A 26,794-nucleotide genomic window follows, 5' to 3' on the forward strand; every position below is an offset into this window, starting at 1 on the left:
TAAAACTGATACGGATTCCCCAATAGTGTCTAGAACCGTTTTTTTTTTTTACTTCTGAATCTTTAAAACTGGGTAGAATAATAAAAAAAGAAAGAAATAGAAATTCTTCTACGCAATGCCAATGTCAATGAGGGCAGCTCAAAGTCATTGGCAGATAACGGGAGTTGTAAGGAAAAAATCATTTAAAAGAGGACATTATTTGAGTCGTATCTATGGCTAGTGTTGTTAACTCGTCTTTAAATTTAAAAAGTTTAAAATGCTCCGGGTATACAAGATAAATCTATTCAAAAACTTGTCCAAAAATATATATACATTATATAAGTTTGGTGAAAGGGTTTTTGGGATTTTTATGGTTCACTACGTTACATTACGCTGAACTGAACAAAGTTATGGGATCTCTAGGAGTAGTAAACTAACCTTATTTGGATTTTTCCCAAGGAGTTGTTGATGATAACAAAGGTGTAAATTAAGATATGGCTTCAAATAATACTGATAATAATACTGACCATCCAAATTTACTAGTGGACTGGTAACGTATCGTCCTATCAAGCCTACAATACTAAGTCTCCTTTTTAAAAATAATCTATTTGTTAATTGGTATATTAAAGGTAAACAATTAGTGAGGGTTCACAAACGTTTTAAGGTATATTATTCAAAGTAGGCCTAATTGATTTTCAATAAATTAAAATGATGTCACTGTGAATGGCGTACGTACTCCTTGAGGGGAGAGAAAGAGAGATATGCCTGTGCTACTCTTAGAAATTAGAACCACTGAATTCTGGATCTTACAAATGTCTTACTTCCCCTTTAAAAAAAAACGAAATAGGAACCTTTTAAAACCTCCGCGTGATGTTCATGTTTCTAACTTGACCTTAAAACACTTTTAAATACTTTTTTACGTGACTTTGATAATTAGCTACGGGTACAAGTAGATACGCTGTAAATATCTATACATATATATATGGTTTCCCGTTTTAGTATACTACTAAATTGTTTAAACGCATCTGATTTACGTTGAAGTATTTACAAAACTTGAAAATTTTTCGTTTTGAGGCATATGTACGGAAATTAGTTTGATGGCAAGGTAAATATACCTGCCATTGTTTTTAAAGTTAAGTTTTACGTAAACATGACCAATGATTTGATTATGTTGTTATTTAATGTGTCTTAATGTAAACTCGCAAGATAAAAGAAGGATAGATTTGAACCCTTGTCTCTTTTCTTGACCTTTCATAGTTTTCTTGAGCCAAGCCTTGGTGTAAATTTTGAAATTTGGCCTAAATTAAAATATTCTCTAACCCTTGGTCTAAATTTTAAAATTAGGCGTGCTTTACCGCGTCATGACGTAAAATTCCACGTGCCTCGTTTTCAATTTTCAAATTTCACGAGCTTTCACAGCTAAGCCTATTATAACAATTTCACGTGCTTTGTGCAAACATTAAAATATTCTCTAAGCCTTTGTTTCAATAAACTTACACGTTTTTAGTCCTAAAACAATTAACTTACCTTCAAATGTCAAGGGTGTATCTCCCTGGCGACTTCATATCGTTGAAACTTGGATACGCTTCAGCTACCGGTCGACTTTTAAAATTTTAAGTAACGTTTCTACTTAAATGTTTAGACAGCTCAACCCAAATCCTCTTTATTTTGTTGAAATGTTGAATGATGACTGGTACAATTAGTTCAGCCGGCTCGCCCATAATTCGCTACCGCACACAGACAGAAGTCGCGATTTAATTGTAAAATTACTTCAAATACACGAAATAAAGTCGAAAAGTTTATTTTTTTTCACTTTAATGAACTACAATACATTTTATAATGAAATCTGACGTCACATGACCTTTCCCTAAATAATTAACAATATCATATTGAAAAAAAGAATGGCCCAAAGAACTCGCTGTACTTGTAAAACATTTTTTTCTTTGCTTAAACTTTATTTAATTTAATATTTATCGTTGGGATTAATAAAATCTTAAGAAGATTGATTTTTGACCTGGAATTAAATCGGTAAACTCATAAATTTTAAAATATCTCCGAAATCAAGGTCACATCTGATTTTTGTTCCGGAAAAGGAGTGACTGTCTGTCAGTATTTCGGTATTAAAAAAATATATCAAGGAAGATTCAATTCAAGATACACACCCTGGATTTTAATTTAAAAAAGATGTTCTACATGTATTCCATCCCATAATATTCAATATTATTTTTTTTAGTTAAGTATTAAAATTAGTTCAATAAAGCAGTATTTTTATGGGCCATTAATAAGGGGTATAAATGTTCTTATGTTTAAACAAGACTACAATACAGGAAATGATGCTAAAATAAAATATAAATGGGTCCCCAAATGGGGCACAAGTAATGCCCCAACATAAGTCAAGAAATTGGGATTTAGGTTTCAAACGGTTTAAACTTTAAACCTGTTAGTTTATTAAAACAATTCCCCAAATTTAATCTGAATTTGTTGAATTGGGTCCCGGGCAAAACTTGTATACGAAATGGGCCCCAAAAATATCTCAAATAAGTAAAGAAATGGCGGCAAATTATGTAGAAGTATGGGTCCCAAAACTTGCACGAAAAATACCCCAAAAATCTAAAGAAATTGCGCCAAATTGGGTAGAAGCATGGGTCCCGAAACTTGCACGAAAAATACCCCAAAAATCATAAGAAATGAGTACAGAAATTGGGTAGTACAGTAAGATGCCCAGTAAGTAAGGATCCTTGAGATGAAGGATACGATGCGCACATCCGTTCCATATTAAAATTGACAGTACATCAATGTCCACTAGTTACATTACTCCGTTACGTTTTAGAAAAAACCAGAATTTGGCGCCTTCCACTTTAATGGGGTCTACGTCGGCCCATCTTTGGTTAAATACAAACCAAAGCCATCCCTTTCTTAAACAAGAGGGCTGAAGAAATACTTCTTGAAAGATGAGCAACGTCTGTCTCCGGAAGAGTTCAGCTAGAAAGAAAACTGGCTAACCTGATTTCCTAAACCGCAGACGCCTTCTTCGTCTTCCCAACTTTTACCACGATAAATCACCCATAAAAAAAGCGTTACAGCTAAGCCTATGTATGATCTTAGTGGTTGTAGGTTTTTAATTCAAGATCAGAGGACGTGCGTGGGATTATCGTTTCATGGCTAAAAATGGAGCAAACAGTAAAAACAAGATAAATGTGCTCCACATATTCCGACGGTTTTAGAGGAGGGGTCCTAGACGATATACCTAAAAAAAGACCGTTCATCAACATCAGTTACTTCCTCAAATGTTGTCAGTGACTAAACGACAATGGTATCAATATCAAAACTGGTCTATATGCGACGTTATATTTTAGTCAGATAAATAAAATTGGAAATTTATGTTGGGCATATTTTTTTTCTCGAGTTCAAAGTATATTGATTTTTTGAAGGTTTTCACGTGTATTGTATCTCTATATTTGAAAGAGATTTCACGTGAACTGTCCCTCGAGATTTGAAAGATATTTCACGTGAACTGTACCTCGAGATTTGAAAGATATTTCACGTGAAATGTACCTCGATATTTTAAAGAGTTTGCACGTGAATTTTATCACAATATTTTAAAGAGTTTGCACTTGAATTTTATCTCGATATTTTAAAGAGTTTGTAAGTGAATTTCGTCTCGAGATTTGAAAAGTATTTCACGTGAATTGTATCTCGAGATTAGAAAGATATTTCACGTGAATTTCACCTCAAGATTTGAAAGATATTTCACGTGAATTGTACCTCGAGATTTGAAAGATATTTCACGTGAGTTGTACCTCGAGATTTGAAAGATATTTCACGTGAGTTGTACCTCGAGATTTGAAAGATATTTCACGTGAATTGTACCTCGAGATTTGAAAGATATTTCACGTGAATTGTACCTCGAGATTTGAAAGATATTTCACGTGAATTGTACCTCGAGATTTGAAAGATATTTCACGTGAATTGTATTTCGATTTTTTCAAAATAATCTGAACAAGTAGATCTGTTATTGGTGCTTCTAATCAGATCTTAAAAAATTATCTAGTTTAAAATTTTATTTTCTAACATACACACAAGTTCAAGGACCTAAAAAAAACTTAATCTTAAAACATAAATTAAACTTAAAAATTAATTTTTACTAAAATAATTTTTTAATCCCGATCTCTTGATTTTTTAAAAAAAATAAGATTAGAGGAAAAAATTATTACTTTTTCTAGGTGGGAGAGTTATTTTTGGGTATATGGGCCATAACGTATACATTTCGATCGCGATACGTGACTTACACTAGTAAGAAGAAAGGCTACTACCCAAGAGAGAGACGGATAGAGAGTTCATATAAAACCGACCTTTGACCTTTAAAAAAGGTCAAATCGTTTCGTTATAATATTTCACGGGCCGGTACTTAAACTGGGCCATATAAAATCGCCCACTATTGAAAAACATTATCTAGGGTATTAGTATCACGGTTAAGGTGTCCCCCTAAGCGGCTACCACGTGAAATTCATTAAAATGCGGGAAAAATACATTTTTTGGCGGGAAATTTTCTTTACATTTTAGTTTATATTTTAGAGAAAGCACGATTTGCTACCAGGGATTACAAAAGCAGGTCAAGGGTCAAGATTTACTGTATAAATATGATAATGGTTTGAAAGGACACTATAGGAATCTTGCATGGGTGCTTCCCTGACTTGGACTTGGACTTAGTCATGTGACCAGATTTAATTCGTATTTGAATAAATTGTTATCTTCAAGTATAAGTAATCTTAGATGTTTCTTTCTCAGGCTCAGTTGGTTATATGACACTGTAATCATTATTTAATACACTCTTTCAATAGTAATAAAAAAATTAGAGCCGGAAGTGTCCCTTTAATTTTAATAAAATTGATGTTTTGTTATGTTATTTTGTTTAAGATTTATAGTTTAACCGTGATACGAAAATTGAAAATGTTCCAATTTCTGTAAACCAAAACAACTGAAAATTAGAAATAACGCAAAAATAAAACTTATATAAACAAAAATATACCGAAAAAAAAATTTATATCATGAAAATGAAATGGGTGCTATGCAAATATGACCCTTTTTTTCAAATAGGTTATACTTTAAGTTTAAAATTTTCTAACAACATAAACCGAAAGTTATCAAAATAATAACCACATCCCATAGTGCTCTAAGGGATAAATTTAAACCAAATACTTACAATAACTTCACAATAATATTTTTCAAGGTAGTAAAAAATTTAAATTTTAAAAAACGAGGCTGAAGGAATAACGACTTAAAAAAAACTTTTACTTGGGGGTCACGATTTTAAACTTTATCGTCTGGCCATTTTTCCCTTTTTAAAAACGAAATATGATAGTTTGTTAATCTGAATTGATACTACACTCTAAGGTACGAGACTATGGTTTTAAAGGCGATTACCCATACAAAAACCAGTGCCTTTTGTTGAAATAAACACTTACAATACAATTCACCTTCAATAGAAAATTTTATGGCATCAAAAGTAAAATTATTATTGAAATTATTTGGATCAATAAAATTTTAATGTTGATATCAAAATGCTTCTAATTTTACTTAGCCTCAGGTTACGCTCGATTACATTGCAAAATGTCCTTCGATTCTGATTTAAATACGTAATAATAAAAAGTTACGTTTTAAAAAAATTGCCAAATATTATGAAAATTTTCTAGATCATTTCATAAATTCTCTACGATAACTTACATTGTGTAATGTAATTTGCAAGCTTTGTTAATTAGGTATTATCTATAATTACTCATTAGTTAATCACTGACAACTCAACTAATTGTACATTATCCGAGTTTCATTGGTCTGCGATTTGCTATACCTATTTCTTCCATAGGCGGTATTGCGATACATCTTAAAAGTCTGCATTTCGGAAGTAACTTTAAATTCCCCGTTTAGTTTTTTTTTCAAATATGAAAATTATAATTAAAATACGAATAAATTGGTAAAAGTGACAACGCCCTATAGTAAAACAGCCGACACACCGTTATTTCATTTGTAAGTAATAAACAAGTGTTTTGGTTTTGGGCCTCCCAGAAAATGTAGAACTAAGTTAACGTGTAGATATTTTGGCGCCTGCAAGGACAGTAACGCAATTTAAACTAAAGCTAGTTTTTAAAAAGAAATTACTAAAATTTTCTCCGCTGGATACTGATGTCTTTTTTTTTCAAAATGATTTTACATAAATGGTTGCATGGCACAGATATCGCGGGGTCTGACCAAAATTCTGGCAAAGGACGTTGAATGTCTAGAACGACCTTCAGTAATTATTAAGTAGTTAATTTGAATTTCTCCAAGTCCCGTTACGTTTAGTAGCCACACCTAAATCAGAGCACAATGCCAATATTTTCATATCTTTGCCAAATAATAATACACGTTTCAAGGTCTAAAATGACCATATAGCAACAGAGTGTATATTATTAGAAGTATATAATACTTCTCCTCGAGAGAAGTGTACCAGCACGAAGCTGGATGGGGCGTGGTAATTGTAACATGATTTTTCATCCCAACATCATCAGAATTTACATTTATTATAGCAAGGTTACTAAACCGAATCACATACGCGATAAATAGTTAATTCCCTCATCATTATTATATTATCGCTTAACTATTTGTCAAGGCGCATGCGCTCGTGGATCAACTTTTGTCCCACGTCAAGACAATCAAGATTTATGGGTTGATTGCTGAGGATTTAGTACAAACAAACATTTATAGAATTCACCCTAGCACGGTGCGATGCCCATCTGAAGTTTGATGAGCTTGAGAGGAAACTAAAAGGGAAGAGTCATGTTACATAACTAAAGTATTAAGAGGATACAGAGTGTCATCCTTCTACTATTATCCCCTTCAGATAATACTTCTTTTTATCTACTCTAAATATTAGTTTATAGTTCAATTACTGAAGTAAAATTAGGGCAGGTTTATTTAAATTAACAATCTCTCTCCATATCTCCATATATTTGAGAATGAGAAGGTCTCTTTGCACGACATTGTTACATTTTTAATTATTTTTAAAATTTCCTGTAAGAATGCCCTAGATTTTATTTTCTCAAGGTCGCCAAGGGTGGATCACGAATTAGCATTTTTTTTCTCTTTGGGAAACCCTTTTGTTTCAAATTCAAAATGAATTTTTAAATAGTTCACGTGCAAAAACGTAAATTAGGGTGCATATTTCGAGACAATTCGTGAACTTGGAAATGAGATTTTTATGTCTAAACAAATAAATAAATAGCTTGGGTGATTTTTAGTGGTTAGTATTAATTGCGAAACAATTAAGGTAAATAAATCGTGCGTTCAATAATTATTGGCTTAATTATGTAAATTATATTTTGCTAAATCATGCTTTATGGTTCATTACCCATCGGTCGGAAAGTTTTTTAGTTTTGCACTCTTTAGAGGTAGAAAACTATTGTCATGCCTCCTTCCGGCTGGGCGCCTTTCTCCCCATTTTTTGGTGTGACCAATCGGACCGCGCAAAAACCGTAATATCGCCGGAGCCATCTTGTTTTTAGTTACGCAAAATTTTATATACTTTATGCTAAAATACAATAAACAAATGCTTCAAAAACACCCTACGACGGAAGTCCACAAAACAAACATGGGTTTTGCTCGATTTTCGCGTCAAATTTGAGTGTTTACAGATCTCAAATCAATTTTTAATAAATAACAATTGATAATATTTAAAATCGCCCCTATTGCTTGCTTGCTTCATCTTGATCGGTTCAAGTTATCTGTCCGCGATTGAAGGAAAGAAAACCAGAAACCCTTGTTCCGATTTTTCTACCCAAATATTTGCTTGGGCCAATTTCATTGTATCAAATAAAATTAAAATAATTCAAACCATTTAATAATAAAATTGCGATTTTAAATTAAGGCGCGTCTCGATACACATTACGAAGCACACTTGATACGTAAAACTGGTTTCATATTCCTTCGAAAAATTGTGAATTTAGGGAGTGGGTAAAATAGACCATTTCGATGGTAAAATAAGAGGTTACTAACATTGGGATTGATCAGGAAGGCCCTATGAGGGAGACAAAATAACGCAAGGCAACGAACATGGTTTTCTTCATTGCATTACATTAGAAATTAGAAGAGAGAATAGGTCACGTGATCTTTTACGGAATTCTTGAGGTGCTGCAATGATGGTTACAGATGTGGGAGGAGTTTATGTCCTAATTCCCCCCCCCAATAGAATCTCTGGATTGATAAATCACCATCTCTGCGCCCTCTCTTGACATAAAACGTGTCCCATTAGTTCCACACAGACAAAATCTGTTAGAAAAAAAAACAACTCCATTTCATTTTCTGTTTAATTTTGAAATGTTCTTAACCTAAATTAAAATAAAAAACCACTTGAATATGCTAATTTAAACCAGGTCACAATTTAAGCAAATCAAATATGAATTGATTAAAATGACAAAATTTTTAAACCCCGATGTGTTTAGTTGCGCATGTTTTTTCACGTGTAATCAATCAACGTTTATATTTAAATCATACTGCCTAAACTTAATGCAAAATAATTATTTGGTATTTGTGTTTCACATGATTGAGGCCTTAAGATAGTTAAAGGTATTTATTATCAACCAACACCCTTGCCCCAGGCAGTTCGGTTCGGTTCGGTTTTTAAGAACACAAATTATTTTAATTCTGATATCTATACGGGTCTTAACAAGGATTATAAATGTTATGTAGATTTATGTACAGTGTGTACCAAAATGGGTATAATTATAGGACGGAAGTACAGTGGGGACTGTTCTATGGGCAATCAATTATTGATACACCCTGTATGTGTCTTTAATCTTTGGTTACACTTATCCACCCCAAAATTTTGGTGGTAATCTTATGTATTTGGAAATGTAGCTTGAAGCAAGTTAACTTATCTGAATACGAATTATAATTATTGTATGACCAAATCAGGTATATAATAATGGGTTATGGAACACGCCGATTAAAGGGCGTAACCTTTAATCAATTAATTCATATCCCCGCTTTATAGCTAATTATTAGATGCCAGCGTCTACTCCTTAGGCATACGGAAGGTATGATATTTTGGTTTCATACCTTCGACTTCCGGAAAATATATTAATATTAATATTAACTTGAACAATTTTATTTTTTTAAATTTTAGTAAATGCAGGAAGATATTAAGGATTATTTGAATTATTTTGGGTCTTGAGGGATAGCTTTGGAGAGGCGTAGTTATCACGTCAGGTAATTAGAACACGCCCCTTTTGTAGCTACACATTGCTAGTAGTATAATTGCTAAATAAATTTAGGGTTTTGTCGCAAATCTTTTGGCATTTCTGCTATTTTTTATAGTTAAATCTTCAATGGTCAGTGGGACTAAATTGGTCTTAGATAAGATATTAATAAAAATTAAAGTACCTAAATAGAAGTTGAGTGGGTTCGAGGACCCCAGGTTGGGTCAAGAGTTGAAAACAATAAAATAAAATATTTCGTCCCTCTAAATAAGCATACCAAGAGCAAATATCTTAGTGCAAGAGAGTTTTGATCAACAAATAAAGAATTTTGACAGAGGTGGGGCTACCCAATTGGTTATTTTACATTCTTAATTAACAAGAAACGTTGTTTTACAAGAAATAAAAACATGATTTCAAAATTAAAATTAAAATTATAATAAACCAGTTCAAATATTTCTCATTCAGACAGGAGAGGAGGGGCGGGTTCATGAATTGTTAATTCCCTAGTTTTTATGTTTTTCTATGGAAAAATCGCTAAATAGGCTAAACAACTGTCGAATTTATAATCTATATTTCAAAATGTAAAGAGAGAAAAAAAAATAAATCCAAATTTTTTTTAATTTCAAAAGTATTTCATTAGTTAGTTCAATTCAGCCTTAAGGAAAGGTGGAGTTTTATTAAGAAAAATCTACTTTCAATTTTTATTATTTTTCACAAGCCAATAATTGTCAGGTTTTTTTAAAAAAAAATCCAGTTTATCATTTTATTGGGTTCGACCATTAGCTTTCTGATTTTTCAACTGATTTTGCAAAAAAATAAAATTTCGAAATATTTTCTAAGGCTGTTTTCAAATTTATTCATAAATTTCATGACGATGGTAATCCAAAGGTTACTTATGTGTGACCCATTCGACCGACATATTGGGGTACTCTTGAAGGTAGTTGGATGTCTAGCGAATGGGAATTTGATCTTATGGGCTCCAATCGTCCCATAAGACCAACACAAAATTGATATTTACATTTGACCGATAAGACATTGAGACCATCTTTAAGCGATAGGTTAAAATTATGCTTAATCAAAGGGTTACAGACACGAAAATTGTGTTGGTATATTGGTATTATTCATCGATGGAAACCCTTCAATCTTATTTCTTAATTAAAACTTTTAGGACGTTTCTGTTCTAACAACTTCGTCATCAACTAGTAGCATCTCTAGACTAGGCCTAATACCCCAACACAAGATAATCATCGCTTACATAAGATTTGAACTTTAGATTTTATAAAAAAAACACTAGAAGCTTTGGGCCTTGGTTTAAAACTTTAAACGAAATCAGGTCGTACGTGGCTAAAATTAGGTCCTGAAACCGAAGACACCCGACAATAAGGCGTGAAATATATAACAGGTGAAGAAATATGAATATCAACCCTTGTTATATAACGACAAACAAAGCTCGTTATATAATGTATTCTTTAAAAGAACATAGCACAGACTGACAGCAATTTAAATTTATTTTCTAGGTAGTTTTAACGATATAAGATTCACGAATGGCCTAGCTATTTTGTTTATGGTTGTCAGCCAGAAAGATCAGCAGACGCTTTATTTGTTTTGACTGTTAGAAGTAGAAGTTTACTTCCGGTATCACGACCTCGCATCGTATTGTTATACGTATTTATTTTTAACGAGCATCCATGGTTCTTACTTATCTATTGTAACCCGATCTCCCGTTTTTATGACATCGTCTTGTAAGAATTAGGTTTAACAATTTGATAACAACATCTGGGTACAAAAGGGATAATTGTTAAGTTTTCTTTACATTTGAACTTGATATACTTCAAGTAGAGCGTAGAAGATATTGTCACTAATTTATTTTAAAGTGCGTTCAGACTAGGTATCTTTGTTTTTATGTGAATTTTAAATGGTTTAACCACTGGGAAATATGGGCCCCATGTACATAGAAACCAGACGAACATGGGGCAAGTTGAACTGCATTTTTCAGGGCCTTAAAGGGACTGTAAAGAAGGCATCGGCGGGTGGGTAAAAATTATTTGAAATACGTCAGAGGCACGTGACCAAGGAGAGGCGTGGTTCAAAGAAGCTTAGTTCGTTTTATTTCGAAAACCACCACTTCATGGAATTGGCGCTGCAATCTCGCGAAAAACAAGGACTAGATGTCCAGTTCCACTCCACGAGGAGTCTTTGTATCTTGGCATCACGTGATGCCTGTGACGTTTTTCAAATAATTTTTACCCACCCGCCGATGCCTTCTTTGCAGTCCCTTTAATATTAATGTTAAAAGGGTAGCAAAAACTACTCATTTATATTTTTTTCAATAACGAACTATTTCATTCAATATTACGTAAAATTTTGATGTCAAACACCGAAAAGTGTGTAAAAACTGGTTTTTTATCAATAAAAACCACTTAAATTTCATCCAATTAACCGTGGGAAGATATAATCTATGACATTAATAATTAAACTCAATATAAAATATCGAGAGCTGTCAATTTTAATCCCAGGGTTTAATCATGATTTTAATTTACCTCGAATGTCTTTAGAATATTTGAACTAATTAAAATAATAATAATAATATCCAATTAAAATACCTTAAATAATTTTAATGAGGTTATTTTACGAGTTAGAAAATTTTGTAGTAAAATTTGTGACCTCCTAACTGATCAATATGATTTCGAAGAATTTTTTTGATTAATTTTTTTTAATTTTAATTTTTATAAAATTTGTCCTTCACGTGTGCCACTTTTCAACGTATTTTTAAATATGTGCCTAAAGCTCATATCGCATCATAAATGGCATATTTATTATTTTTTCGATTTAATGTACTTGTAATCCTTGATATTTTAAGCAAGGTTGGTAACTGGCAATCATTGTTGACTGGTTTTCAACATGAAAAGTTCTAACTTTAGATTAGGTAATTTATCTATTATTTTTCTTTAATTGGAATATATATTATCTTTAAGGGCAATAACAAAAGGCAAAGGGTTTAAGGGCAATAACAAAAGGCAAAAGGGTTTAAGGACAATAACAAAAGGCAAAAGGGTTTAAGGACAATAACAAAAGGCAAAGGGTTTAAGGACAATAACAAAAGGCAAAAGGGTTTAAGTACAATAACAAAAGGCAAAGGGTTTAAGGACAATAACAAAAGGCAAAGGGTTAAGGACAATAACAAAAGGCAAAAGGTTTAAGGGCAATAACAAAAGGCAAAGGGTTTAAGGGCAATAACAAAAGGCAAAGGGTTTAAGGGCAATAACAAAAGGCAAAGGGTTTAAGGGCAATAACAAAAGGCAAAGGGTTTAAGGGCAATAACAAAAGGCAAAGGGTTAAGGACAATAACAAAAGGCAAAGGGTTAAGGACAATAACAAAAGGCAAAAGGGGTAAGGACAATAACAAAAGGCAAAAGGGGTAAGGACAATAACAAAAAGCAAAGGGTAGGAAAAGGGTAAACATCAAAAACAAGACAAAACATTAGAAAAAGAAAACTACGGACCAAGTTTAAACAATAAATTATAGAAAAATTAAGAGTTTTTGAAATTTTCCTAAAACAGTTAGTTATTATATTTGGCCATATTACAAAAACGTTAACCAAATTTTTAAGAAACCCTGAGTAGTGAGTGACTATACAGTATACAGTATACACCATGCCAATGAAATTGGGTCAAAAAGATAAATTTCCCTTTTTAAAAAAAATATACATATAGCAATTATATTTGTTAAAAGCGAAATAAAGAATAAAATAAAAAAAATGAAAAAGTCTTAAAATTATATGCTTAAAAAAGGTATAGTACATTTCCCCGTTTAGATCAGAGGAAAGTAAAGAAAGAATTCGTCTTCATTAAAGAAAGAAATGCAGCACGAGCGCGAAAGAAATCAAAAATTATTATAATCATCTTTTTTCTTTTTTTTTAATATAAAATTAAAAAAATTAGCCATACCGCCAAAGCAGACGATGAAAGATATAATAAGGCTATTATTGTTGAATACGAGAGATAATGCGTGCTGCATCTCAAATTTAACGAGCTAATCACGAGTTGGGTTTAGGGGAAACCCATTCATGAAAAATATATAGAGTATTATATTTAATATTTAAATTGATATTTCTTCCTGGCTTTTGAAAAATACAGGGTGATTCAAAAAGGGGTAATTATAGGACCGAAGTTCAGTACAATTACCCTTTTTGTAATAGTCTTTACATACAAAAGCCTATGGAAACAATAACTATTTTGGTTGAGGAATATTTGGGTGCATACGGACTCGCGACAGAGTTAAATCTATGGACTGCCTCCATTATTGAAGAAATTGCAAATAAATGATGAGAAAATTAAATGATTTAAAGTTGTAAATAAATAAGTGTGGAATGAAATGTTATTAATTTTTAAAATCAACAGTGATAACGTTAAGGATTTAATTGCATTAATTGAAGTTGATTAATTTAAATCTGTCCAATACAGGCTGTATTTTAAACTATGTATGATTTTAAATTATCATGTAATTATCTCAGAAATTATATAGGGGTGTGTGAATTTGGTTCTGTATTTATTTGGGTGCGGTTTTTCTTTGGATGTATTGTTAAGAATTATTTTCTAAAATTACGATTTTATCAAGTGTGTTTACTCTAAAATTAATTCTAATTTTATTTTTAGTAAATTATGATCACAAAGATATAGTTTTTCTCTCTGTATATTTAAATTCTTAAAAAAAATAATATGAAGATTTTAGTTAGGGGAAAAAAATAGTAAAATTTCAAAAGATTCTAACAAAAGATACAGTTATTTTTGAATAATAATAAAAAAAGGGAATATTGTTCTCTTTGTTAAAATAAATTAAACTAATGAGGAACTACATGATAAAAAAAACACCTAAATCATACGGGAAATGCTAATGTACACCTTTTGTTCAATTATTCATAAATTTCCGTGGCAGCATAATTAGTATAATTTAATGGTTTACAACAGCGCATGTGCCATTGCTACTAGATATTAAATAATATACAGTGATTTCAAATTCTGCAATACAACAAACCCTATAGATTCACCTGATAGTAGGAAACAACTTGATTATAGTAGAAAAATACTATCCCCTAACAGGCAGCCATACAATGCGCCACTCAGCTTTCCATTTTTAAAATTTAATAAAATTATTTTAAAATATTAATTTCACTTTGGACTCACTCTCTCGACCTCAATAGCATGGTATCATCAATTTCAATTTAAGATCACGAAATGATAGGCAATGAATGAAAAGAGAAAACTTATGGCGAAAAACTACAATCCCAATCCCATCAAGATTAAAAAACGATTTGGATTACTAACAAAATGTGTTTTAAGATTAAAAAAGATTACCAGGATTAAAGCCTGCATTTCACAAAAATTATCACAATTGTTTTCCTCGTCTCTTTAAATCAAGAGAAGGTGAAACTCTTTTGCTTATAAAAATAAGATGATATAATTAAACCAGGGATAGATTTAATTTTAGAAGCGGGAATGGAGAACGGTTAGTATTTACTTCAGTTCAACTCATAGCCCAGTAAGGAGCCCCTCCCTCCAACACGTAACGAAAAGTTTAAATTATCTTATTGGCTCACTTAAACTACGTTTTGATGACGTTGCTGACGGGGACGGTGAAAATACGTAATTCCTTTTTACCTCTGTCGCTATGACCCGCCTCTTCTTTCATACCCCCCCCCCGTCCCGTGGAAGGGGGTCCGGGACTTTGACGCGCGCCAAGATAATACTCTGTTCTCCATTCCTACTTCTAAAATTAAATCTATCCCTGGTTAAACCGTTCACTATTTCATTCATGCCTATAGTAAGGTCCGTGCAAATATTCAACAACCCTTTAAATTTTCAAAATATTCTCCCAGTTTTTACCTTTTTTATAAATATATAAAAAAGGTAAAAAAATATAATGATATACCTGGTATAATTTCTAAGAAAAGGCCGTCCGTCTTTTCAAGATGTTCTCAATAAGGAAAGGTCAAAAAAGAATTAATTTTTTGGCAGCTATATTCCCACTTATCATTTTACAGTAGAAATTAAACGATTTTCGTGGTTAAATCGAATGGCCTGAAGGGACAAGTAAGAGCTGGCGCCTTTCTCCCCAATATATATAAATTAACCTTAAAAATTACGGGAAAAGACGCACGAATACTTTATAAACAGATTTCCTTAAAAATGAATCCATCTTTCTCAATTTTTAACAAAAACGACCTGAATTCAACTAAATATTTTTTTTTAAAGCTATAACCGAACGGGTGCTTGCTCTTCTGAATATTCTTACGAAGGGTGTTCTAAAAAGTATAATTATAGGACCGTAGTACAATGGAAATGTTCTATGTGTCAAAATTGTAATTTAACTTCTATGACTTCTTATAATATATTTGTGAAAAAAAAAACAATGACTCATTTTTCTCAAAAATCAAAGCTTTCGTCTGTTATCATTGTCCTTGAGATGTTACCTTAAATTCACGTCATAATTTTGACACCTAAGGTTTAATTTTCATTTATCAGATTTGGGTTTTTATGTCTGCTTCGAATTCTATATACAATTTTAATTTAAAAACATTTTTAAAATTTAAAATAAAAACATGGAAGAAAATGTACCTTTAATTTTTAATTCTATTTGATTGAATTTCATCTTTCGTTTTTAACCGGACTATGAGTCATAATTATAATTGATATAAAATTATTTGTAACTTATTTCATTCCTTAAAAAGTTAAAACCAACAAGAATTCTGTGACTACACGTATCTACTTTAAATTTTGACAAGTTCCCGATTATTTTTAGTAGAAAGTATAAACTCTGTAAACATTCCTTCACGTAACCAAGTAACTAGACGAGTTTCGTTACAGTTTTGAGACAGAATTTGATATGGTACTCAACTCCCGTTTCAAACTACAGTAACTGTTTCAAATTATTTCAGTTGATATTTAAAAATAAAAAAATACTGTCATACGCTTTTAAACTAACTAACGAATCAAATTTAATTTATTTTTATTGAGGAAACAGGTAGTGGAAGTAAAAAGAAAAGTTGATATTTGAGGAGATTCGCATCGATGAGCAAAGTCTAGGCGATCTTTTACAGAAATCTTTGTGGTTTTATCAAATAGGAAGGAAATTAAATGTCATATCTTCATTCGCTTTCAAATTTCTCGCGATATCTCGTCGGTTCCGTAAGCTACCGTAATTTTTTTTATCAATTTCCTCGTGGACCTTAGAATTTTACCACGCGAGTGACAAGAGTTAGAAAAATAAAAACATAACCCGATACTTTAAGTATGGGTCTGCCGTAGTGGCTTAGTATCCATGCGAAGCAAAAACAAAGCGAATATTGCGCCATCTTTGTTTCTGCTAGTCCTACTGTGTATTCCGCTACTTATGGAGAGCGTGAGAACCTTATGATCAAAACCAGATTGAGTAAAGAAAAGGGGTGAAATGAAATAAATCGATTCCATTTGTTATTTTCATTTGGTTTACTATACGCGATAATCGTGATTTTACGGTAATCAATAAAATATTGTATAAAATATCGAGAACAGGTTATGCAAGATACGTCTGTAAAGTTTGTATTAAATTTAAGGGTCCGTTCTTAGGGTCAAAATGATTGGAACGTGCATGTCAAAGAACATGTGCTCTACAACATGGGTTCCCAAACAAGGAAATAGTAACAACACATGTCGAGTAATTAGCTCAAGCGTACTCATACCTAAACAGGAAATGAAGTTACAATGATTTCACATAATTAATAATTTATGTTAAACCAGTAAAACAATGACATTAATAAGATACCAACCATTGTCATCCTCTGACCCAAGATAACCACTAACGTGTCAAGCGAACCTTAAAAACACCTTCATTTACACGATACAAATGCTCATTAGAGTCGAACGAAAATTCGAAATTAATTCTTATAGTTGTTCAGTCAATGAAAGCAAGTAATGAAAATCAACGGGCAACCGTGCCTATTCAATTTGGGGCGACGGTGTCGTAAGAGACCCGTAACATAATGGTAATAAACATATTTTCATATTCTCAAAAACCGTACGTTGCAGATATACTTTATGTACGACGTTTCCCACGATGCTCGGCGAAGCGCGATGAGGCTTTCGCTGAAATACGTAAGGATTTGCGTAACAAGTCGAACAGAGGGGGGGGGGAATTCGAGCTAAATCAAGCTTGAAAACGGGGGAGATATTAGCAAATAAATAACGAATTGAAGGGATAGTAGCAAATAACACTTAACGCTATAAAAATGTTCGAAAATTGCATTTGCAACTTCTGATATAATTCCTGATTTCTTGCGGGGTAAAAATTTGTTTGGGGTTTGAGTGCGACTATCCCTTCAATTAAGTAGGGTAGTAGTATAATTCTAAGGATGCAGTAAAGCAGCGGATTGGGTCAGTAATTGAACAAGCTACTATGATGGTACTAATTTAACTGTCTAAATAATACCGGATTATACTTAGACACGATATCCTGACTATGGACGAAGTAATGGTGTTAATAAAGACAACATAATGAGCCATCTCTTCTCTCGCCTGCAGATGTTCAAAAAACTTAATCATTAATTCTTTAAAGGATAAAAGAAAATTACGTAACTGTATTCTAGAAAATATCTAGAACATTCATTTCCTAGGATATATTGAATATTACTTAAAACGCAACCGAAAGTTTTTATTGAATAGTAAACATCGTAATTATTTTTTTTATTTAATTTACTAACGAGTAATATTGGGGTTTAAGGGGTTGAACTTTCCCAAAGTGTAAAACACCAAATAATTTTTTGAATTAGGGAAATTTTATTCAAAAGAATCCCTAAAAAGTAAAAACAATTTTTGGGTTTAAATTAGAAGTTTTGAGAAAATATTGTTAAATTAAAATTTTGGTTGAACTTTAAAATATTTTTTAAATAATTTTAAAGTAATTAAAAACATGGAAACGAAGAAAAAGAGTGTATATATACACTTGATTACATAAAATACGGCAGATGAATTACTTCGAAAACGAGCGTGGAAAATTGGACAGTAACCCAATTCCAAATCAATCTATACGAGCCCTTGGGTAAATTACTTTATAATATATATTTTCCTATATTCCTGTTAATTCGAACTTTATCAACACTATTTTCTCTCTTACGATGTTTAAAATTAGATAATCATCCGCCCTAGCTTTCCCTAAACTCACCTTTTCCACAGAAAAAAAACACTAAAATTTGTACCAATTTTAATGAATAATAATTACAGATCGATTTAAAAAATTTTGTTTAAATAGGTTATTGATACCTAACTTTAGTTATACTTAATTTCAATATTTTAAAATGTCTGCGAGTTCTACGAGTTCAAAGTCGTGCTTGTACGAAAACCCTAAATTAATTTTAATTTATGTAAGATGAACTTGTGAGATAAAATATTTTCAAATAAATATGAAAAAAAAACGCGAAATAAATATATGGGTGTCAATTATTGGGGTCAGTGTGTGATATGTCGTAATATTATTTGCATCTAATTCATATTAATATGTTTACCTAATTAATTAAATAATTTGATTTCTTCATTAGTTTCCGTAGTAATAGACAATTTTTGAAAAAGTAGGGGGTGTAGTATCGTCTGCTTGATTTAGGGTTAAGAAAGAACATTGTTATGAGGACGCAAAGACGTTAGAATTGGCTTCAAAGTTACCAGTCCAAGTTACCAAATTTGGATGGTCCGTATTAATTTCAAGGCATATATTAATTAATACGTCCTTGTTGTCCATACATATCCATCACTGTTCCTTTCGTCTTAACACAACAATGTGCTCAACACACCAGACACCCACGACTTTACTTCAGAAGGGTCAATTACACTACTTCCACAATCACAACTTTATTTTATAGTGAAGCTAAATCGGAGTAGGTTTAGTTTTCAGGGTAGAAAATGTAAATTAATATTCGACCGACTTTTCTAAACTATCTACATACACTCAATAGGAATGTCTATGAGACCGAAATTATGCTAATGTGAGAAAATTGACGAGGCAGGGCGAAACCTCAATTTTATTTTTTCATTTCATCTATCGCAGTATAAGTCCACTTCTTTCTTTTTGTTCGAATAGCTTAAAGGGTTAATACACGTTACGGTTATTATAGTTAGCTTGAAGCGGACATTAAAGGGAGCGTGAAACGTTCAAATAAGTCAATTTAATTCGTTACTAAAACTGAACTATATTTTCAAACTTTCAAAGTTCTCGATATTGAGTCTAAAATGAGCGAAAAATTCAACCAATCAAATAAGATAACAACGAAGCCAATAGGATTAACTTTATATGAAGCCTATATATTCCCTTTAGAGGGGGTTATCTGTACGTTACGGTTATTATAGCTGGCTTGAAGCGCCCATTAATGAAATGGATATTATTCAGGAAATGGGTATTAAGGTTTGTTTTACTACTGGATTGTCTTATTTTAATCGCCAGGCCTTAAGGTGAATTTTATTGACTTGATAAGTTGGTATCGCAAACTAGTTTCTTCGATACCAATAGATTTATCTGATTTGGCAAGTCTGCAATTCCCAAGCCTTTGTTGTTATTTAATTATTTTGGACAAAATTTACTTGTTGTTTTTACAAGATATCACCAACTATTGTCGTCGCGTAACATAATTAAAATGCTGACAAAAGTAACTAGTTTATTTTTGAGAATAATAAAAATAATAGGTTTGAATTAAGGTAACTATGCCGTAACACGTCACAGAAGTCAGGTGGTACTATGCGTCCAATAGGTTGACCAGAAATTAGTTTTCCCAAGACTTGTCAAAGTACAAGTATATTCAGGGAGAATACCACGATATAGCGAGATTTGAAAACTCCATATAAAGAATCAAAAAATAAAAACAAAAAACCTGGTTCTTAATAATGTCCGATTTAATCGGGTACTTTCAATGAAAAACCCCACGAACAGTCACGATTTGCAATCATCGACAAATTCAATTTCCGTAGTCTGCCCTGTTGTCGATTTTTGAATAGATCTTACTAGTTTTTGGGGGTCAAGGGTCATCCGCATTCCATTCCGAGAACTTTTTACCATAGACAGTAAAAAAAAATTCTGTTTTTTTTTTTAACTTTTGTTCATAGGTGAAAGTTATAATCAAACGTTTGATATAAAGAAGTTTAAATGAAAATATTTAAAATTGGCACAAAGATCGCGTCGTGTCGTGAACTTCTAGGTATCATCTTTTACTTACGTACGAGGAAAAATTTTATGCAATGCGAGGTTTTTGATTTTATTTATAAATTATTATTAAGAGACATAGAAATTCAGAACTGGAATTTATTTAAGAAAGATAGAAAGAAAGGAAGTCGTGATTTGCCCAAAAAGGGCACGTGTCCATAGCGCCAAAGACTACATAATATAGGCCTAGATATCGTACAAACAAGTGTTGTCAGTCATTTGAGAATGCAATTCAACCTTTACCTACCTTCTAATTCCATTCAATTCAATTCAGATCATTCAGAAAATGCTCTAATAAAAAATCACTGGAAACCCTAAAGGGGAAGGAAATTTCTCTAGCCCCCTAGTAAAACCAAACCATATTATGGCCTTTACCATATTGTTTCCATCCCTAACTTACCCGTATAAGGCGTTGAAATTTTAGTAAACGCGAATAGTTTAATTACTTTCAAGTTAATTGTACTTGAGGGGGGTCTCTTTTGTGTCACACACAACACAAACGGGATCACGTCGCGACAATTACGAGGAGAAATTTGAAAAATAGCTTAGAGGGCCAATAATACACTTTTATTAGGTAGGTGGAGCTTGCACCAATTGTTTATAGCGGAAGTGTCGATCACGATGAAAGGCATTATATAAAGATTTAAATTAAAATAAGAAATAAGAAAATAGCTTCCAATTCTTTAAATCAAATTCAATAATATTTAACATCTTTTTAAACACTTCCGCTAAATTCATTTGTTTATTAGCTATCTCGTCTAACTGGTTATTAATGAGGGGGGTCTAATAAGGTCAATTAATTAATTTAATTATATTATATTTAACTCCAAGATAATTCGGAATTTCTAAAAAGATAAATATTTGTTAAATTCGTTGAGTTTTGGCCTCTGTTACATTACGTAACACTTCAGAAACGGGATTTAAAAGTAGGGCAAAGTGGTGAAGTCTAAATTTAGGTATAGATTTTTACAAAGCTTACGATTTATAGTCGTAAAAATCCGGCCTGCCCGTCTATGAGGTATAGATATCAACCAGTATAGTAAATATTAACGAAAGCACAATACGCGTAAGGAAGGTGTGGATTACGTACGTTTCAGAGCAATAACCTTACATTAAAATTAAAATGTAATTAAGAACACTAGATCATTCATTCATTCAATTTTTTTAATGTGTAATGTCAATGCACCCAATCAACTCGTAATGAAATTGATATACTGTAGGTTTTCGAATAAGATACCCGCATTAAAATAATTAAGTAAATTAACCCTTTTATGTTTTTGTTATTTTATAGGTTAATATTATGTTTAACAACGTGGCTCGTTTGTTCGCTACACGTGTCCGAATCGGGTGTATTACAATACTCAGCGCCAACGCCCCTTAGTCCAGAAGTCACGGCGGAATGCGCCCTTATCATCACCTCACCAAAGAGGAGGACGGGCTACGACCTAGGAACTGACCCATCAGTACAACGATACATTGCCAACTTTGTTCCTTCGTAAGTACTGAAGAACTTAAGTTAAACCTCAAAAGTAAGCCATAGGCTAGCTCTAAAACACCTCAATTTCTCCCAAACCCACAGATTAAAAGTATCAGCTGATGTTGGGTATGGTAAACTCTGCATAACTTACGAGGACATTAACCAAGCTGTCCTCGAAGCCAAGCAGAAGTCTCACCGTAAGTTTCCATTAACATAAATTAATCTTAAATGTTTCTTAATGAAAAAACCATGACGTATTTCTGTTTTCATTTCCAGATGGAAGCATTCCTCAGGAGGTCTTCGAACTATCTTCCGATTTGCCAATGCCAGAACACATTGAAGTTCCGGCTGACATTGTCCAAGATGCCACAAAGATTTTAGCTCAAAAGTAAGTGAAGATTCATTAACTTAATTAACTAACAACCTCGATGTAAAGATGAATGAAATTTAACTTATTTAATTACATGTATATACAATTGGTACACATCACTAAACAATAGGCATACATTACACGTAGTCTTTAGTGACATCACGTTTTGACTTACATAAAAGAGGGGGTAGAGTAATTAAGTAACCCTTGACCTAAATGAAGAGTAAAGAGATAAAGAGAATTATTTACAAAATGCGGGAGCTTACCTCACGAGTTACGAATGATACCCTTTAAAGGAACAGTTTCATTGCACAAACTTTGTAGTATGCTAATGTGCAAAGACATTAGATAGGGCCAAGAAGTGATATCTAGTTTATTAGGGAGAAGGTGTAAATTCGCCCCACATTTATAATCTAGTCCGGAGTTAATCCCCAGTATTCCCCACCGCCTCTAAATTACAACCAGCAGCATTTCATTGGTTCTTGAAAACTCACGTCAGCGCGACGCGAATGAGTACGAAAATTACAGTCATATTTGTCCGACTGAGCCGAGGCAGCGAAATAGCCCGACGGCTACTTTTACGTCCCCCCTTGTATTTTGAAAGGGGGACTACAGAACTATTGCGCGCGAACACTTAGGCAGCTTATACCTTATCCCTAATAAACTAGATATCACTTCTTGATAGGGCTTCAAAGTTACCAAACTTGTATGGTCGGTATTATTCGAAGACATATCTTAATCTAAGTCTTTATTGTATCCAAATACCCATCAACAATATGCTTAACACACCAGACTATTTTAAACTTTACCTTTAAGTCAAAAAGACCAGGAATGTTAATGGCAAACAAACTACATATACCTCCCATTCTATATACCTACAAGTAATTAGTTAGGGCATAAACAACTCTTAACTCCTTTAAAAATTAGTAATTAAAAGTTACACGCGCGCGTGACGCCAATTAAAAAGAAAAACAATTTTCCCCCACCCCACGCCTTTTTCCTTTTTCCTTGAAGTCATTAAATACACGCGAGCTACTTTAGTTAGAAAGTTTTAAACGAAACTGAACATCGAAAGAACTTAAGATTAACCAAAGATTTCTAACAGGGGCCCCAACCTAATTCCGTCACTCAAAATTCACAAGGATTGAGAGAAAGCTTCGGGAATCTTTGAAAAAGAAAAGCGTGCCTATCTATCAATTAAAAGGCTTGATCTACATTCTTTAAAGTATTTAGTATCAAGTTGATCACGTGGTCCACCATGAGATATCAGAGATAATTTATACCCTTCAATGATTGATTGACTTTTCTTCCATTTATTACAAACACACCAGGTCTAATTATTTTTTATTTTTTTGCGGTTAATCCTTGAAATTATGATTGCAACCTAAAATTTTATTGAACTATATCAATAGCAAATAGCGTTAAAAGAAAGTGAGCTAGGTGATGGGGGTGATGTTTTACTCTCTCTAGTGTAGTTCTTGACTTTAACTTAGCTTCAAATGGAATTTCAGTAATTGTTAGGAGTAGCAGTGAAAGTTCTTTTCAGTAATTGTTAGGAGTAGCAGTGAAAGTTCTAGTTCTAGTTCTGTCAGAACTCAAAAAAGATTTGATAAGGTTATATAAGCAATCCTAGCTCAAAACTATCTTCAAAAATCTTCCATGTATTGACGTCAATGGTGCTCCAAATTCAAGGGAGTTAAAATTTAAAGTGTTAGGGGGTATATCCATTGTCTTTTACACTCAAAAAAATAATTTGATATCCTTAAGAAAATCTTCCGACGCTGTTAACTTGATTTGAGTGGTTAACCATTATCCCGAGTTAAATTCTCTATTAAAATACTTGATTATTCATTATTTTTAAAGGGAATATAACCTGAAAGATTTCGCTTGGAAAGTCCCTCATAAATAACGTTTAAAACTTCAAAATTATATGAATCCTTAGCGTCCCATATTTTTGCGCACCGTTCTACGCATCAGAAACAGTGTCTTATGTGTTAGGGTCATTCTAAAGGTCACTCTGATCATAACACCGCCATTGTTGTTTTTCTAAAAACTCGATAATTACTTTCACGCCGAGTAATTAGGTATACCACAAACCCGTTAGTTAATTTCATCACTTTCGTTTTAAGTATAATTAGTTTTAATGAGGTTTGATTCATTAAAACCTAACACCTATTGTTTTCCACTTTCTTTTATTGCAAACAGGTTTGGATTGTCCTACAACGCGGTTCTTCACGGTTTACCCCGTATTGACACGTCTAAGACCATCATCAAGGACATCTGTCCAACCTTTTTGAGACCCGTCAAGTGCGAGATTAGTCGTTACAGAACCTTAACTGGAATGTGCAATAACCTGGAAAACCCATCTTGGGGTAGCACCCGATCTGCAATGATTCGTTTCTTGCCACCTGTCTACGCTGATGGTAAGGATATTTCAAAAACTGAAACCACTAGCGTATAAATGTCTATTTTAAATTCATTTTAAATGGAGCCGGTGTTCACACTTCTTTTAGAAAGTTCTAGGTCAGTCTTGCGTACAAAATATTTTACTTTTTTTCATTTAATACAAAACACCCACCGGTCATTGAAGGAGAAATGCTACCATGGGTGAAAACCGTGAAACAAAAAGTTTATTGTTACAAGCTCACAATTTATTTACATTTTTCCCCATTCGCTTAGGCCTATTTCACAAAAATGTTTGACAGCTGACGCGTATCAAAGCTTACGGAGTTATAGTTATTCGAGTTAAGATTATAAGAAAGAGTTTTGCAACTATAGGGTTCAAGAACCAAAACAAGCGCGTGCGCGAGTTTCCGTTTCGAATACGACGAAGAGGATATTAGATTTTTAATTGAGATAAAATTAGCTTAATCCTGGATCTAAGAGAAAGTTGCGATTAGTAGGTTAAATTGTTGAACTCTAACCTAAGCCCCAACCTAACCTAACTTAACCCTAACCACAAGCCCCAACTTAACCCTAAACACAAGCCCCAACCTAACCTAACTTAACCCTAAACACAAGCCCCAACCTAACCTAACTTAACCCTAAACACAAGCCCCAACCTAACCTAACTTAACCCTAACCTATGCCGAACCCTAAACACAAGCCCTAAACTAATCCTAACCCTAAACACAAGCCCTAAAATAATCCTAACCCTAAACACAACCCCTAAAATAATCCTAACCCTAAACACAAGCCCTAACCCAAGCCTAACCCTAAACCCAAGCCCTAACCTAAGCCTTACCCTAAACACAATCCCTAAAGTAAACCTAACCCTAAAATAAGCAAAGTTATATTGATGTTATTGATCTCTGATTTTCCAGGCCAATAAATGTTGGGTTACAAAATTTTAAAATCCAATTCAAAACCCTTTGTTATAAAATAAAACTGAGCTCTAAATAAGTGTCATAAATTTTCCGGGACAAAGACACGATAAATACTAAACAAAACCGTATAATCCCCATTAAAATAAACTCAAAATTGAATAGGGGAGCGGGAGCTATAGCGCTTGCACTTCTTCCTGAAAAAAATATTTTCAAAAACCCTAAATTCCAAATTCCATCTCGACTTAAACGTGATTACCGGTACGGTAAGCTTATTTTAAAACTAAGCGATCCGGCCCTAAAAGCTGCTTTCTCCAAATTCCTTTTGTATAACGAATTAACGCCGTATACAAAACGTTAACGGGTCAGTGATATTGCCAGTGATGAAATCGCCAAAGATATTTAATTTTTTTCCCCTCTATAACTAACTTATAAAATTTTTCACCTATTGACCTATTTAGAAACAAAAGAACAAAATAAATACCAAATAAACAATCGAATTAAAAGATTTCTAAATCACTAAACAAAAACAGACGAAAATGATACGCGACTACGTCATCATAGTATCCCTTTTGAACATTTTTCAATTTTTTTAAATTCTACTTAGAACTCTATAATCGAACTTAGCGCCTGGAGTTTTGTTTTCTGTCAACAGGGTATTGACACTTCTCTGTCTTTTGATTGAATTACGCTTTAAGGGCAGTTAACACGGGCTGCCATTCCTCCATTGTAAAAAAAAAAAAAAACTTTAAAAAAAAACGTACAAAATAGAAAAATAATGGGAATCAGATCACGAGCTTGTACGAGGAACAAAATTGATGATGCACCTTCGGGGAGACTTTAAAAACCATCCAACTTAACTTGAAAGTAATACCAAGACGTGGTATTAACCCATTTCTTATAAAATAGAGAGTGGCAAGTTGAACTGTCGATAATTCAATAATACTGGGTGAAAACGCAATAACCCCCAATACATTAGTCTCCATTTTATTAGGTTAAATACTTAATACGAAATAAGAAGATTGTCTAGGTATCGTTTTCAGTTTAAAGTCCTTAGGCCTAAACCGAAATCAAAAGTAGATGAAGTTAAAGTTAATAGAGAATGCAGTAAAGATCATGATTCAACGTCATAGATCAGATTCCGAATAGCCCAACACCAATTTGTCGGTTTCACATTGCGTACTCACGCTATCTGCA

At 32.8% G+C, this 26,794-nt stretch overlaps 1 protein-coding gene and 1 long non-coding RNA gene across 3 annotated transcripts in view; one reads left to right on the top strand and one right to left on the bottom strand.

Moving 5' to 3' along the window:
• The window catches only part of LOC149654641 (immunomodulatory peroxidase-like), a 47,655-nt gene that overhangs the window by 8,941 nt on the left and 11,920 nt on the right, over positions 1–26,794 (top strand). Inside the window, exons 2-5 of the mRNA XM_089846205.1 lie at positions 21,719–21,922; positions 22,007–22,101; positions 22,181–22,292; positions 24,480–24,697. Coding sequence (XP_089702331.1) covers positions 21,719–21,922; positions 22,007–22,101; positions 22,181–22,292; positions 24,480–24,697 — 629 coding nt within the window. The remainder of the gene's footprint in view (positions 1–21,718; positions 21,923–22,006; positions 22,102–22,180; positions 22,293–24,479; positions 24,698–26,794) is intronic.
• Positions 1,767–26,794, bottom strand: part of LOC149654643 (uncharacterized) — a 38,575-nt gene continuing 13,547 nt past the window's right edge. For both annotated transcript variants that reach the window (XR_016370696.1, XR_016370697.1), the window contains exon 3: positions 1,767–8,280. This is a non-coding gene — a long non-coding RNA (uncharacterized LOC149654643). The remainder of the gene's footprint in view (positions 8,281–26,794) is intronic.

This window comes from Phalangium opilio, unplaced genomic scaffold (assembly GCF_054372755.1).
Source record: "Phalangium opilio isolate 3A_F unplaced genomic scaffold, DU_Popi_V2 ptg000079l_1, whole genome shotgun sequence".
In the NCBI taxonomy this organism is placed as follows: Eukaryota; Metazoa; Arthropoda; class Arachnida; order Opiliones; family Phalangiidae; genus Phalangium; species Phalangium opilio.